The 15,477-nt window shown below is 39.8% G+C and overlaps 1 protein-coding gene across 1 annotated transcript; it reads right to left on the bottom strand.

Moving 5' to 3' along the window:
* Positions 1–2,932: 2,932 nt before the first annotated feature.
* Positions 2,933–14,849, bottom strand: vwa7 (von Willebrand factor A domain containing 7). Its single transcript, XM_042487241.2, has 17 exons — positions 14,528–14,849; positions 12,613–12,895; positions 12,228–12,461; positions 11,732–11,828; positions 9,462–9,596; positions 9,133–9,328; positions 8,805–8,974; positions 8,044–8,156; positions 7,812–7,928; positions 7,217–7,435; positions 6,301–6,433; positions 6,002–6,154; positions 5,817–5,909; positions 5,421–5,704; positions 4,333–4,469; positions 3,842–4,001; positions 2,933–3,715 (listed from the first exon to the last, which is right to left on the bottom strand). Exons 2-17 carry the CDS (start codon positions 12,859–12,861, stop codon positions 3,152–3,154), a joined length of 3,054 nt encoding a protein of 1,017 aa, XP_042343175.2. The 5' UTR covers positions 12,862–12,895; positions 14,528–14,849; the 3' UTR covers positions 2,933–3,151.
* Between the last annotated feature and the right edge of the window lie 628 nt (positions 14,850–15,477).

Here is a 15,477-nt window from a genome sequence, read left to right as displayed (position 1 = left end):
CGTGTACTACATAGACAAACAACTTTTTAGCTAACCAAAAGTAATGCTAAATATAAATAGATGTCTTTTTCTTTTTTTAACAAAAGGAAATAAACACATTTTTAAAAATACATATATTTTTTTTTTTATCTTGTGGTGTAGCTTCTCATGTGTTGCTTCAAATGCTGTTGTTAAAGTGAGTGAGACACAGCTGGTTGGTTTCTCGATATATTCCTCTAACTCCAACCTACCACCTTCCTTCCACATGTTTTAACGTATAAACTTCATACAAACATTAATATGTCTGGCTAAATTAGGAGACGATTGCTCGTATTATTATTATTATTATTACTAAATTTAAGAGAGAGTCCATGAATCAAAAGAATGACCAACATCACATAGGAAAAAGGTAGCAGTGAAATACACCACCTGGAAAAAAACAACAGCAATTTAAGGCATTTAGAGATAAATTATATACATTTTCCCTTTAGTATTACCTATTAGTAGTACCTTTCCTGTACACCAGACCCCTTTCCAGATACAAAAGTAGCAGATGATCCATATTACAATTAAGCACAACATCACTTCCCTCCTGATGCTGCCGATGTCCTCAATGCCCCTTGAGATAGCCAGCATTCGCCATCCGGAAGGAAAAAAGATGAACTTCAAAGACCTTTGAGAGGCATAGGTTGTTCACCTGTGCAGACGTACTCCCAGAACTTGTCTGGTTGGTCCAATCAAAGGTTTTATTTTGCATTGAAAAATCTATGCAGTGATCTGAAAGGATAGTGAGAAGAAATCCTGAAACAGACATAGGCTATAATGACTCCCATGTCGTCATTTTGACTATTCTTTTTTTTTTGTTCCCTAACTTTATGAAAGAACACAACTAAATCAATTTAAAATGACATAAAAGTCAATTGATAAAGTGATGATATATCAGAACATCAGTGCATAATGTAAATATTAGCACTCTGTTAAACAAGACAACCCCCATGCATGTGACAGTATTATCCATTTTACCTGTGCTACAGTAGTTGCTGAAGTAGTTGCAGGTAAGAGCATTTATATCTATATCTATATCTATATCTTAATGCCACGGGGAAGATGTGTGTGAATTATTCGTGTTGTCACAAACACGGGTGTAGACTGGTTTGCAGAGGTATAGAGCTGTGAGGCAGAAATTCAAGTTTAATCTTGGAATAAGGGTCACAGAGGCCATGCAGTTGTTAGTTTGTTAATGTTAACCTTGTTCAGACATCACAGAGCTCTGATATGAGGGGAAAATGTGTCTTTCTTTCCTTAATTTGGACTTTTTTTTGTTTTCGAACCTTTTTAAAATCTTTAATCGTTTTATACAGGGGCTTTTTTAGAGCTGTTTTAGTTTCATGGCACACTTGGTATTGAGTGATTTTCGATTAGTCTCCCTTGCATAATGTCCAGTGCTCCTGTTATAAAAGAACACAGCATCCTAGGCTCTGTCCTACATGGTGTTGTCACAACAGAAGCGACTCCTCTCAGTCTACAAAAGGAGCCAATAATGAAGCTATCATCTTATTCTGGAGATAATTAATCATTTAGACATTGTTTCCAGTAAATCTTCAATCTACATTTTTGTTTGAACACCCTACCTTCAGCCAGTGGGCAACGCTTCCTCCAGCAGGTGATGTTGCCCTCCTGGGTGTACTGGCCTAAAGTTGTCTCCAGCAGGAACAGGGGTACGCCACAGGTCACCACAAATACCAGATGTGGCACCAGGAATGCAACTGAGTTTACAAAGTTTACTATGCAAACCTGTACTACAGATTTAGGGTAATTAGTTGTGAGTATGTTTTTGCTTACCTCCTCCATTTTTGTAGCAAAGGTAAGGTAAATTTGACATTTCCAAGAAGCTCAGTCTGAGCTCAGTTGTCCTTGTGTCTAGGTCTTCTCTGCCTTTATATTTACTACTCAGGTGTCATGTAATAAGCAACTGCTTGACAGTTAATCAGTGTTAAGTGGAAATAAATTATTTCCAGGTTGATTAGAAATGGCCAAGATTCTTGTTCAACTGATGTTGAATATAAGTTAATAAAGAAATGCCTAGATATCCTTTTTTTAGCCAATGCTGGCTTTAATTTATGTCTTGTTTTTCTTGTTCTAATTATTTGAAAGATGGTGAGACAAAAATTTTATGATGGGCCCTAATGTTACCAAATGTCTACCAGTCTTTATTTACAAAGCTAAGTTTTTTAAAGATAGATATGTCAAGGTCTGATATTCTTCTAGTTTGTCTGCTTGATATGTCAATTAAAATCCATCCAAGTTGCACAGCTCTGATATACCATTCCTCTTATGTTGCAAGCTCTCTTGCCTTCATCTGAAATTAGGTTATTCTCACCACGATGTTAAACCTGTTTTTCTTAAATGATGTAGTGATGCACCAACAACAAAAACACTGTTTTCAGTTACAAAACGTGAGTGTTTTGAAGTGAAACATCCTTGCATTTACAGCCAGAAGAGGGGGCAACATGCAGCAAAGGGATAAAGTTGGAATCAAACCTGCGTCCGCTACAGCAAGGATATAACCTCTGTATTTGGGGCGCTGCTCTATCCACTGAGCCACCAGGTGGCCCAGTTGTGACTATTCTCAGTTGCATCCATAGGTGAGGTCATTTATGCTCTAACTATGGGCCTTTATTTATCAACGGTAGTAATTTTTAAGCCTTCATGTTTTGTAATCTGTAAGGTAAAAAATAATGTTAATCTTTATATTGATCTATTTGTGCTTCCTTAATCTTAATCTTTCTTTATGACCATTTCCAAAGTCACTTTATATGTTTTATTCCTTTGGGTCCACCAGAATTGTATTATTTCTTGGCCTACAAACTCTTTACTTCATGGCATCAGTATATTTAGAGTGATATCAGATGTTCAGAGGTTTCAACCCCAAATCATTCAAATCACAAACCAGTATTAATAAAATTCTTTATTCTTTATGCAGTGCACCTTCTCTAGAAATTGCAGTAGTAATCAGCAAAACATTGTTTGTATTAAGTGCACATCTTTCAAACTACCTCTAGTATCTGTGTATGTCCTAAAAAAAAGAACATTTGACATCTTTTTGGGATTCTGAAATCCAGTGATCAACACATAGATTAGTTTGACCAGCAAAACCTCTGTAATCACTGACCTAAAGCAGAGACAGCCACAGCAGACCCAACGATAAAAAAAAGACGCCAGTGTGTGTAATCCGTGCAGCTCCACTGGTATCTGTGCTCCTGTCTCTTAGCTGCCTCTGCTGGCCAGATGTTAGATGGCAGCGCTTCATGTTTCCAGCTGTGTCCCACACAAGCAGCTCAGCCTGAGCAGAGCAACAGCTGGACGTATACTTCACCCACAGTGACTGAGATGAGCCTGTTACCCACTCAGATACATTCAGAGGAGGGTCTCCTTTCTCTAATCTGGCCTTGTGGTGGTGATGGTGATGGTGGTTGCCTCCACTGATTGTCATGTCCTTGTGAGTCTGTTGCTGATCCGGGTCACGCTGGGCCTCTCCCTGGCTGTCCTCTGTGGGTGTGGGGCTGTGGAATAAAGTCAGAATGCCTTCACCCTTCTGTAGCTGGAGGGCAGCGAGGCCAGAGCGCCCCCTGCCTAACACGACCAGAGATACGCTCCAGCTTGATTCGTTGCAAATGGAAGAACAAGCAGACTGTACTCGGACAGTGGAGCAGGATGGTGGGGATGTGTTTGGATCCTAAAAAAGAAGTAGGAAGTGACAGCCATTATAAACAGGAAATCCAATGTCCATGATCTGTATAAACAAACTTCTGTATAAAACAATAAAAGGAGCTTATCCTGATAGTGTTCAGTAAATGCTCACCGGGGGGACCACAGTCAAGTAGGCCACTGCATAATTTGAGTCTGGAGAGTCAAGAGCGCGCACAGTGAGTGTGAGGGTGACAGTAGCTCCTGCCTGAGCTGTGGCAGGAGTGTAGAGGTCCACCTGACCGTGGAAAGACCCTTGTCCTGCAACGTGGAACCTGAGGAACAGACATTCAGTGTTATGGAGCGCAACAGGTTCCTGTAATTTAAACTGTACGCTTCATTACAATTGTCCTTGAGAGTTTTGAAGAGTTCTTTTCTACTTTTTTGAGATTATGTTTTTGGGGTTTTTGCCTTTATTTGATAGGACAGTGTAATGTGGAGAGAGACGGGGTGAAATGTAGCATAGGATCCAGGCCAGATCCTAATTCCTAATTCAACTGTATATGATAGCAAAGGAAGCATTTATAGGGGATTAAATGGCAAAATAAGAGTCTTGTTGTTCACTCAGTGGCCGAGCAATATTTTTTAAATTCTTTTTTGTCTTACGTGTGAGGTCCTCTCTTATGAAGATATCCACAGTCATCACCAGCAGTCAGACTGAAGAGTCGGGCCGGGCCGTGATTCAGGATGTCAAAGTCCACCATTGTGCTGTGACCAGGTACCAGGCGGGGGACAGACAACACCTAAAGAGATATAAAAAACTGTCAAGTGGAAGTAAAGTGCATCAGTGTGAAACTGTATGAATCAGAAAGTCCACCAACACAGACTTCTATGGAGAATTATTAAAGGAAAAGTGTGACGACCCCTCTGTGTTATTTTTATGTATTTGGGTTGTCATCTCTTACCTGCCTGTGTACTGTCCTTGCAGGCAGGTGCTCGTTAGAGCAAGTGGGAACACCTGAGAGAGCTTTAGGTTATTTAAGCATGTGTTCAACAAGAAGCTCAGTCTCTAACTGAGCCTTCACTCTGCTGCTGCATCCAGCTGCCCCTCTCTGGTTTAGTTATATTGTTTTACTTATTTGCTTAGCTTTTATGCACCTTTGTAACACCTGCACACATTTCCCACTCATGCATCACACACACTAATGACACCAATGATTTCCACACTCCAAACTGTAAACATTTAAGTTGACCGATAATTTGGTCTTATTTAGTCTGAATTAGTTTTATTTGATTAAATATATTTTGCTTAACTTTGCCTTGCTGTGTCTCCCTTTTTGTTTTGATCTTTTGAGCCAGGTCATAAAAACTGTCATAATTTGACATTTTGAAAGGTGAAATATTTTAACTGCAGCTGAAAATGGAGCACAATCCCCAGTTAATGTTTTCCATTGCTACCAGTAAAGTAGAAACAGTAAATTATTTTAGCCCATGTGGAGGCAGCAGAACCAGCTATAAACACAACACTGACACAGTATTATGATAGCAATGGTGCATTCATTAATCTCCACTCTCTCCTGAGAGAAAAAAAATACTTTTTACCTGCTAAATGCTTCACTATGTTCACATGTTAGTTGCTAAATCTGTGTTCAGTAAGTTCATCACAGCTTTGTGCCTGTTGCATCTGGAAATGGCTGAACCAAAACAGTACAGTACCAGGCCACAAAACGTGTCTGCGCCTTTTTTAGTGTTACCTGTATCTGAACATGTGTTGGCTGAACCATCTCTGTGGAAACCCTCTCCAGCTTTTTCCCTCTGCTGTCTCGGCCTGTGAGTTGGACACAAAACGGGATTCTGGGAACAGAGTCCACCCATCCCACCAGCTCCTCTACAGAGTAGGATGGTGGAGATGAAGAGGAGTTCAGCTTCACCTGCTGGATGCTGTCTCCGTCGGCTCCTAGCAGTGTTGCGTGACTGAAAGACACCACCTCGTCTGGAGCCAGGCCGGTCACAGCCAGCACCAGAAAGGCAGGGACACCTGGGAAATTAAATAAGGAGCAAAGCGGTTTTGCAAAGTGGCAGGCACATTAATGGTTGTGAGGCTTACTGAAAGCTGTCAATGATAATATTAGAAAAGCATAACCTCTTACCAGCTACTGGACTCCCGTCCACTCTGGCCAGACCTGGGTGTGTCTCATTGGTTACAGTGGCAAAGTAATACAAGAAATCTACGCTGCTGTCAGCTGTGGGTGCAGATCAGAACACAAACATTTGTCTCTTTTCTCACTTCAAGAGCAGTTTCCTCATAACTAACATGTCTAATATGTTTTTTTACCGATCACATTGAATGTGAGGGGTCTTTCACTCTTGGCCTGGAGTTTCCACTGGCCTGACTCTATAGGAGTGAGCAGGATGATTCGGTACAGACCCTCGAAGTGCTCCAACGCTGCCAGAGGACCCTCCTCACTCAGCAGAGACTGGCTTTGGTCTAACAAGCAGAGGAAGATCATTTAAATTTTAATATCAAATGCAAAGAAGGGTAGTGGTATTGTAAGATGGCATGAGCAGTACAAAGTGCAGTTCACAAACAATAGTTCCCAAAATATAATAAAAAAAACTTTTCCCTGCATTTACCTGATGGACTAGTAAGAATACACTCTGTCAGGGAGCCAGTGACATGTAATGTGACATTTTTTACTGAGCTGTCAACTCTGAAAGAATGGGAGGACATCAACTCTTTGTCACTTTCCACATGGAGGAGGGTCACCTAAGAAGAAGAGAAAAAATGTGCTTGGCATATAGACTTAATCACAAGTTTCCATTTCAGACAAATTCAATGTGTTCATATCCATTAAGAATGGACCGCAAAATGTAGCTTTTTTTGTAAAAAGGGTCTTTGGCAACAACGAACACACAGACGATTATTGCCAAATGCCACCACTTCTCGTAGTGTTTTTCAGTTTTGGTTTCAAGCATACAACTTTACTGTTTTGCTACTCTTTTACTGCTCTAATTTTAGCCATGTTTTCAGAACAAAAAGTAAAACCTCCTTGCCACACAAGATTCAGTGTTGGTATGAAGTTACAGGATATTCATATACATATTACAAAAAACTGTTGCTTTTGCCCAACAGCCAGGGCTTAAAGAAAGGCATGTTCTGCTTGCTGAGTTTTTTTACATAATTCTAAAAATAATATTAAGATAATTATAAATATAGTTTTCTGGACATTTTTCCTTTATTTTGTTTTTTTTAATTAGATCTAATAATCCCCCCAAGCTAATTTTTAGATTGGTTCCTTGTCGCCTTTTACAGTTTTTTCACATTTTGAAGCCAAGTAGCTTATTATGTTTTTTCCCCGTGGTTTTGAAAAAGAAAAAAAAACAAAACCTCACAAAAGATTTGCAGAGGTTTAAATGCATCTGAAGGCATCTGAACACATCTCAGAAAATTTGAGATGTAGGGGGTAAAAAAAATGAACTGGAATTTGGTTTGGAAATTTGTTCAACTGTGTAAGAGGTTGATCACTATCAAACAGTCTTGCTGATGTACCTTTTCAGCAGCTGTGTTATCCTCCACTATGGTAGAGACCCTGTGGATGTCAGAGTTTGTGGTAAATATTGTCAATCCTCCTGACAGGGAGGACAAGGAGGAGTAGAGAGAGAAACGATCCGGGGACAAAGGTTCCCTGCTTCTACTCCTCCTGCTCCTCTTCCTCCTCCCTCGGCTTTTTGATGTGTAGTTGGGGTCTTCAGTTAGGAGAAATGTCACCTGTGGGGAAATCAGGCCACATGGTCAATGGCTGAGCAGAAAGAAATATACTAAAACACAACTTGTTTGACTGCAGTCCCCTTGCACAGTAAAGACACAAGAGGGATGTACTCATTAGAAAAGAAAAAATAAAAAAATGTAAGTTACACCACGCTCTCCCACTTCTTTCATAAGTACTTATGAAGTATAATCAGTGTCTGCAAACACAAATAACTTCTTCCTAGCCTATCCATTTGAGGTGTTACAGTTTAAGGTGTTTCATTTATGTGTAGCCTTTCCTCCTGAAATCAGAAGATGTGCCAGTAAATCACAATCGCATGTGTGCAACACTGACGATAATGTTGCTGAGGACTTTTTGTTACAGATAAAAACCCACCTTGCTCTGTTTTTCAAGTGTGAGGGCCTTCACCGCATCAAACAAGTGGGCATCTTTAGGAGAGGCATCCGTGAATACGAATATCTCTGACAGCGGTGGACTGTGAGTGAGCGCCAGCTGAAAACACACACACAGCATGATGGGAAAATTAGCTGCCATGTGTGCTTGTAGTTCTCAAACTGTTCATGTGTTCATACACTCACGTGGCACAAAAAGCAGCATCTAAACTCACCTGAATGGCAGAGAGACACATCTCTGGTTCGTCTCCTCCTCCCAGCGCCGTCAGGTTCTCCATGTGCTGCATAAACTGATTTGGGTCATCGGTCTCATACACAGGTCCAAACCCTGAAGAGTACAGGAGATAGAAATGTTAGATTGGCTTTTTAAATTGTGCATACAGTGTAGACCTACTGACTTTTAGATATAGCAGGAAGAGGTTGGATCATATGACTCATGCCAATCAATCAGTCAAACACAAAAAAAAAAACCTTGAGCATTATTATCAAGTGCATCTGTTGTTGTCAGGAAGGCTTTAAAGGCACTCAAGTTTCTTGGATTTCCCCTTTTATCCAGGTCTTAGTATCACAGGTTTACACATAACACTTGAAAATTCCTTTAAAATAATTTGAGAAAAATTAGTTGCAATAACATATTTTAGGAGCTATCAGCTGTGTTCATAATTATGGTAATTTAGTATATATGTCATATAAAATTCATTTTTTAATGTGGAAAAATGTGTTGGACCAATTCAATTTTTATTAGTAATCAACCTTAAAACATGCAGTTATAATTATGGTAACAGTTTTTAAGTTGATGACCTATACAAGTTAATTTGTTCTGATTAACTTTTTCACATTACCTGAAAGAAATTCTATAGTGTTGTGTACTTTTAATTACCATATGTATGAACACATGTTTTAAGTCACTTACTTACAGCTTTTTTTTCACATTATTCAAAAGGAATTTTAATTAAGCTGATTGTTGTAAAATTACCTGGATCATGGAAGGGAATAAGCAGAAAGGTACCAGGCGGCCCGGGGCTGCTGGCCCGGCTCTGGATGATAGAGTGGGCCCGAAAACGAGCTGCAGTAATCTCCTCAAACATGCTCCCTGTGGTGTCCATGACAAACACCAATGCAGGGACCTGCTTTACACTGAACAGCCTGTTGAAGGAAGTTTGGAGGGAAATAAAGACACAGCTCAAAGTCATGAAATAACATCTAACTCCACGTATCCTGAATTGACTACAACATATTAACCTACTGTGTTTTCTCTTCCAGAAAATACAATAAATACCTGTTAAACAGCAATCAAAACCTACCTGAGAAAGGCTTTATGGCCCACAGTGTCTCTGAGGTCTCTTAGTACACTCAGGGTGGCCTCAGTCGCCAAACTGGCAGCTTCCACATGGAGATAATGGTGAGGGGAGAAGAGGGGGGAGGTGCTGTCCTTGTTGATGCCCCCTTTAGCCCCCATGTAACGGCTACTGTCCAGAATACCTCCATGACTACATTTGCCTGTAAAAGAAACAGTCAAAAACTTTGAATGTTTTATAGAGTGATTTTTAAGAGTATAGAATTTATGGCATATTTCTTTGTTTTTTTTTCGGCAGGACTGCAGCTGCTGGTGGCTTAACTTTCTCTGACATACCGTGGGGTTTTGGAGGGAAAGTGCTGAAGTAGCCAGTGGTGAGCAGCTGGGTGTCTTTCTGTGTGTTTGTCAATCTTGACATGAGGTTGTCTCGACAGGTGGCACTGAAGCACTCCATACAGGTAGGAGTTTCTTCTGTGGACAGTAAGAAAGATAAGTAGTCTATTATTGCTTATCAAGTCCAAAAAAAGCTACAAATCATTACTTCAGGATTAATAATGTTTTAAGCACATATGGTTTGCTATTATCTTTGTCTGGTTTGGGGATTTTAGGCCTCCTCTTCCACATCAAGTAACTATGTGAGGTTTTGGTACAGTATGCAACAGGTACATCTCACTACAATAATCTGACAAATAATTAGTCATAGAGGGACTGCCTACATTTTCAGATAAAATATGGTTTAAAAGTATCAGTGGCTTGACTGATTTCAAATCACTTCACGTTCAAGGTCAAGTACTGTAGTATATTTGGTAATGGATCGTATTTTTAGTTTTACCACTGTACACTGTATAAATACTACATCCAGTACTGGCAACACTATGTCAACACACTCAGAAACTGTGTTTTCATCTGCAGAAATAAAAATAAATCAATCACTTGTACTGGCCATACAATATCTTCAAGGTCAAGGTGCAAAAACTATTTGGTGTCCCACTGTGTGGCAGTGTGATAGATCGCTATAATGTGCAATACAATTTTGCTGTGATATTGGCCGTTAACATGATGCATCGTACAGAAATAATACCATGGCAATAATTGTAAAGACATGTCATGTTAGTTGTACATATACAGTCCCGATGACAATCATTCTGTTAATGCAGGATGTGATCAATGTCCAGCAAATTGCAGGGAAAAATGTCACCCAGGTCTTTTATTTTTTATTTTTTTTTTGGGGGGGGGGGTTCATTTTTAAAGTTTAGATATACTGTACCTGAAATTAAAGATCAAGTTCATTAAAACACACATAGTCACAATTTTGATGGCCCAAATGTGAGTGTTGCCAGGTGTGGTTGTAGAGCCAGTCAGATTGCTGCCTGTTTTAACTGCCTTTCCACTGAAAAACCACTGACCTCTTATTTAGTCAGCTTGGCTTTAAGTCACCCTGCCTTGCCGGGGTGTGTCTGCATTTGGGCACACAATTCCTCCTTCCTCCTTCCTCCTTCAGAAACTGAATGATGAATGCATTACTTTAGCAATGATCTGTAGAAAATCTAACAATACTATTGTCAAGGCCATCATCTGTGTTGATTTTGATAATCATGATAAACTGCAATCGATAGAGTTACCTGGATTAGACCTCAGCAGAGAGTACATAAACTAAGAATAAAAAGAATGATGTACACAAACATACAGTATGACAAACAATGTGCAACTATACAGCAGTACAAGTTGGCATGTTGATGTTCATGTACAGCAGGGGCGTGGCATAGTGTCAATTTTTTTCCGTTCCTTTCTTTTCTGTCTTACTTTTCCCTTCTTTTTTGTTTTGGGGAAAGACATGACAGTGTAAGTTGGTGCTCCAGCAACATCAGCAGTCACCTACTCAACTCTATAGTAATTGTGTTTAAAGATTAATCAGGGTGCGAGGCAGACTAAACCATTTTGCACCTTTACTAGATGAGACGGCCCTTCACTTTTTTTTAACACAAAGTTAAGTCTTTCAACCAATTTACTAAGCCATTTCAAAAACAAATTGTGGCAGTAATTAGAAAAAACAAACTTTTGATTCCATGCTTCTCAAGGGCCCCCTCATAGGGCCCCCTCATAGGGCCCCCCTCATAGGGCCCCCCTCATAGGGCCTCTGGATAATCAGTCCCACTTTTTTTTTACCCCCACTACACCCCCTGACTCTTAGGAAATCCCCCAAATAATATCTGCTTGTCAAATTGTTGTTTTTGTGTGGCCATATTGGGTGTTATATTTTAAACCTGAAGTACAACAAATATTTTTCCTGGAGCCCAAGCTGAAAATTGATAAATTAATCACAATACACAATTCATTCAATCAGGTATGTAGTCACATTAAACATAATAATAAAGCTAATGTTCGAGCAGTGATCATGTGTTTCACTGTTATGGATCACATTGACGTAAAACTGAACTCTTGGTAACTAATATTGTGTAGACATCCTGCATAATAAACTGTATCATCATGATCTAATTTTGATTCAGTCCGGTGACCGATAATACTCAGGCAATTTCCAGCCCTAAGATCGAGTAATTGATGTGATAAAGTGGGCCCTTGTGTAATCACAGATGTGAAAAAATTACCGTCAGCCACGGGGATGGCAGGCTCCTCCGGCTGCAGCAGGTGGAGGTAAATGGAGCGCTGGCCCATCTCAACCCAGTTACTGTGGCTGTAGAAGTCCTGGCATAATGGAAGTTTGACAGACAAAGGATTACTTTAAAAACTAACCTGCGGGTGATGTCTTAAAGATAACATGGAAAACCACAGCGTGAATTTAGGAGTTTACTTTTGTCAAATTGTGTTAATTCAGGACAACTCTTGGTTTGCACGTTGTTTTAATCTGCTGATAACAAGTTAATAAACATCAAGACTGACAGCTGTTATTACTGAATGTATTTTAACTGAGTCTGCTATTGCTACTATTTTTAGTCAAGAATGTCCAATGCACAATCTTCACTTGTATCTCATCTTTCTCTCTGACTGTCAAAACACATTTTACGCATTGATTTTCCTCTGCATATAAAACTTGTATTGTGTGTATTTAACATTATCTAATGATTTGTTTTGTTGCCCTGTTACCTGCAGTGAGTGAAATAGCTGGCCCAAGCTGTGACGAGCACTTTGGTACTCTTTGGCTCGTACTGAGAGTAGAGTCTGAGCCCAGAACTGCCGTAACATCTCCATGGCGCTGTCCACACGCTCTGAATCAAAGTGGTACACCGGGTCTGACCTGGTGGAGCTCAGGAAGTCCATGGCCGCATTGGACTTCACTACCTCTCCCACAGCTCTCCAGAAACCACGGCCCAGTCTGGTCTGGGAGTGATACAGGCTTATTATTTATCATCATTCAAATGACACAAAAGTAGTTCTGTGCTTCAATAAAGAACACAGAAAACTGTCAGAAAAAGCTTTCATTATGTGCAACAAAGCGGGGTTTTTATATGTAAATAAATATTCAGCTCACCCGCTCCTCTGCGTGGTTTGCATGGTGTTTTTTGGTGCTCCTCAGAGTCTCCATGGTGACATTGAGAATAGCCTGCTCTGTGATGTACTGGTGTGTGTGCGAGTCCCAAGACAGTGTTAACACTCGAGACCAAAAGTTGGGGAGGAAGCCCATGCATGGTAAAGCCAGGAGGAGAAGGTAAGCCAGAATAAACCAGTGCATCTGCTTTCCTTTCCCTTCCCAAATTCTTCCTCTGCCCTGTGACATCATGTCCCAGAGATGGGCTGAGCAGGTAACATCCTACCTGCATGAGGTAAAATAAATCAGTGGATTTCACTGCCAGTTGCAATGCAAAATACACTCATATACAATTTGATTTCATTTGAGAGTCCTGACGGAAAGGCCATTTTTTAAAATCTGGTGGTAGGTAGCTATAGCTGTGGGACTCACTGGAGGCCCCACAATCTGGTATTATCATGATACATAGGTCACAGTGCAAATTAATTTCCATTCTAAATGTTTTGGGTTATGCTGAATATTGTTATGAAATATACTGGGATGCATTTTTTCACATTTTTTTCACTGCAAGGGAAAGCTTTGTAGACATGTAATTTCATTTAGTAAGATAAAGTTTTCAGTCTTCATTTCACTTCAGTCATTTTTATTGCAGCAAAACACATTTGGACTGAGAAAGCAATTGATTTTATTATTCTAGCAATCTGCCAAAAGAATTTACAAATTTGTATTTGCAATTTTCTGTTATAAAAAGATTTTTTTTTAAAAAATCATGACAAAATAAATGTTTTTAAAGTCCCAGTGTCCAAATTGTCTTTGGAAATTTACCTGAAATTTGTAGTGGTACCTTAACCTACTATATTATACACTGTATACACTTCCATCAGTGTGTGAATTGCAATTTAGTCACCTTTTGCCCTCCTTGTAAAGTTGATATTGCAACAAACAACTGCAATTTACGCATATGGCATGAACATGTTCACCTGATGACTGGAAGTTCATGTTAACCCTCCTTTAAAACACGCAGTCAGTCACTGCCTTAAAAAACAAAACACAAAAAAACCTGTTGCCTGCTGCTGCTGAGTGATAAAACTGAACAGAAACAACAAAGTTGCGTAACTTAAAATCAAAACAATGAGCAAGACTATGCTAAAATGCACGTAGAGCTGAGGGTAACTGCAGAATCCGTCATGGAAAATTTTCCTCTCACTAAATGAATGGATATGAAATGACCTAACCCAATTGTTCGTTCTGGCTTTGTGGTAATTTGATCAGTTTGTGCCAGTCATCCATGTATCCTTTCCTGTCATCAGCCACTCCTTGACCCCCCCCCCTCGAAAAATCCTCCTCTTTCTCAGCCTTGTCTGTACAAAGGCTCCCATTGTTCTTTGCCATCTTTATTCAAATACAATACTTTGGTTTTGTTCTCACAGTCTGTGCTGTCACAAGAGGGAGACCGAAACAAAGCACGGGGCCTATAAACAACTTCTCCCTCCACTCTGCCAGCCTCCATTCAGCAAATCAGCTTAAATTGATTGGCGTGGTCTCTTAAATTAAGAGTACAAAGACAACTGCTTTCACTTATTCTGCAGGAAAGATGCAAGATCTAATACTCATAAGCTGATTATTAATAACATTTAAATTCCTCAAATATTTCTAACATGCTAGCAGCTTAACAACTTGTGCTTAGTTAAAATAAAAACAAACTAAAGCATGTAAGTACAGTAGTAGAGCTTATATACCAAATATCCTCTTTCATCACAGTGCAGTTGTGTCAACTACCACAGGAATATGCCAGCTACTTTTTCAATCAAGTTCTGTATTATTATTATTTAAATCATGGCTTGTATATTATCAGGCAGACTTTTGCTTAAATTTTGTACTTTGCTCAAAATTACAAATAAAAAAAAAACATTCTCACCTCAGTTCATCTTTGTAGACTTTTGTTCTGAAATCACAGCATATAGCAGAAGTTACAGTCCTGTATGTGCAGCACCACACATGTACCTTCATATGACAACGCAGACTTTCACCACAACCTGTCAGCGGCGGAAACTGTGCACAGTGTCACAAAATTCCTGTCTGCAAAATTATTGAGTCTTCACTTTCGTCTGTCCTTGGGCTCTTGTCTTTGGCCAGGCCCTCAGTATGAAAAAAAAACAACCAAGATATGAATGGAAAACGTACGTTGTCGCACTCAGATAAGAGTCTGGTTGACGCTGACTGGTCTTGGGTGCAAATCTTAGCGTGGGGGGCACGCCATGAGGCTTAAGACATCTCGTCATAGCTCCCCTACAGCCTTGCCCCCCTCCTTAAACTCCATTATTACGGTGCATTGATTCACCACAAAAGGGCTGCATATATTACCATCCAGGGTGTTCAGCTTAGGCCTTCCCCAACCCCCCGGCCCTCTATCCATCACTCTCTCTTTTCCTCACAAATCCAGAAAACACAGCTTTAACAACTGCAAACACTAAAGCCCCTTCCTTTCTCCCCAGTTACCAAAATGTCTGATGGCAACGTAAAGAAGGGCTTCAGTTGCTAGCCAACGTTAGGGACAGTGTTGAACTTCAATTTGTGGGACTCAAAGTTGTAAAAGAAGAAGAGGTGAATGAAAGCTTTGGTTTGCAGTTGTTTCAGAGGTGTGTCTCTGAATAGCAGTGCTGGACCTAGCACAATCAGGGTCCCAGTTAAGACCCCCCCACCCAAGAATAGAATTGCTATAGGTTTATTTGTGTTTTTTTACTGTGTTTCTAAACTACTAACAAGAACAAGCTGATTAAAATCAACAAAAATAAGCTACTCAGCTAACAAACAATATTAATAAATAAACAGTGGGTAGGTTCAGAGTTATTTAATGTATAGAACTGA

This window comes from Plectropomus leopardus, chromosome 6, assembly GCF_026936395.1.
Source record: "Plectropomus leopardus strain MGB_pleo_1.0 chromosome 6, ASM2693639v1, whole genome shotgun sequence".
Classification (NCBI taxonomy): Eukaryota; Metazoa; Chordata; class Actinopteri; order Perciformes; family Serranidae; genus Plectropomus; species Plectropomus leopardus.
Note: the sequence above shows the minus strand (reverse complement) of the source record. Positions and strands in the feature narration are given on the sequence as shown.

Coding starts and splice junctions, on each gene's coding strand:
- vwa7 (XM_042487241.2), bottom strand. CDS start 12,861: ATGATGTCACAGGGCAGAGGAAGAATTTGGGAAGGGAAAGGAAAGCAG. Junction 7,929..8,043: donor TGTGTCTCTCTGCCATTCAG/GTGAGTTTAGAT, acceptor GTGTGTTTTCAG/CTGGCGCTCACTCACAGTCC. Junction 6,434..7,216: donor ATAACACAGCTGCTGAAAAG/GTACATCAGCAA, acceptor TCTTCTTCTTAG/GTGACCCTCCTCCATGTGGA.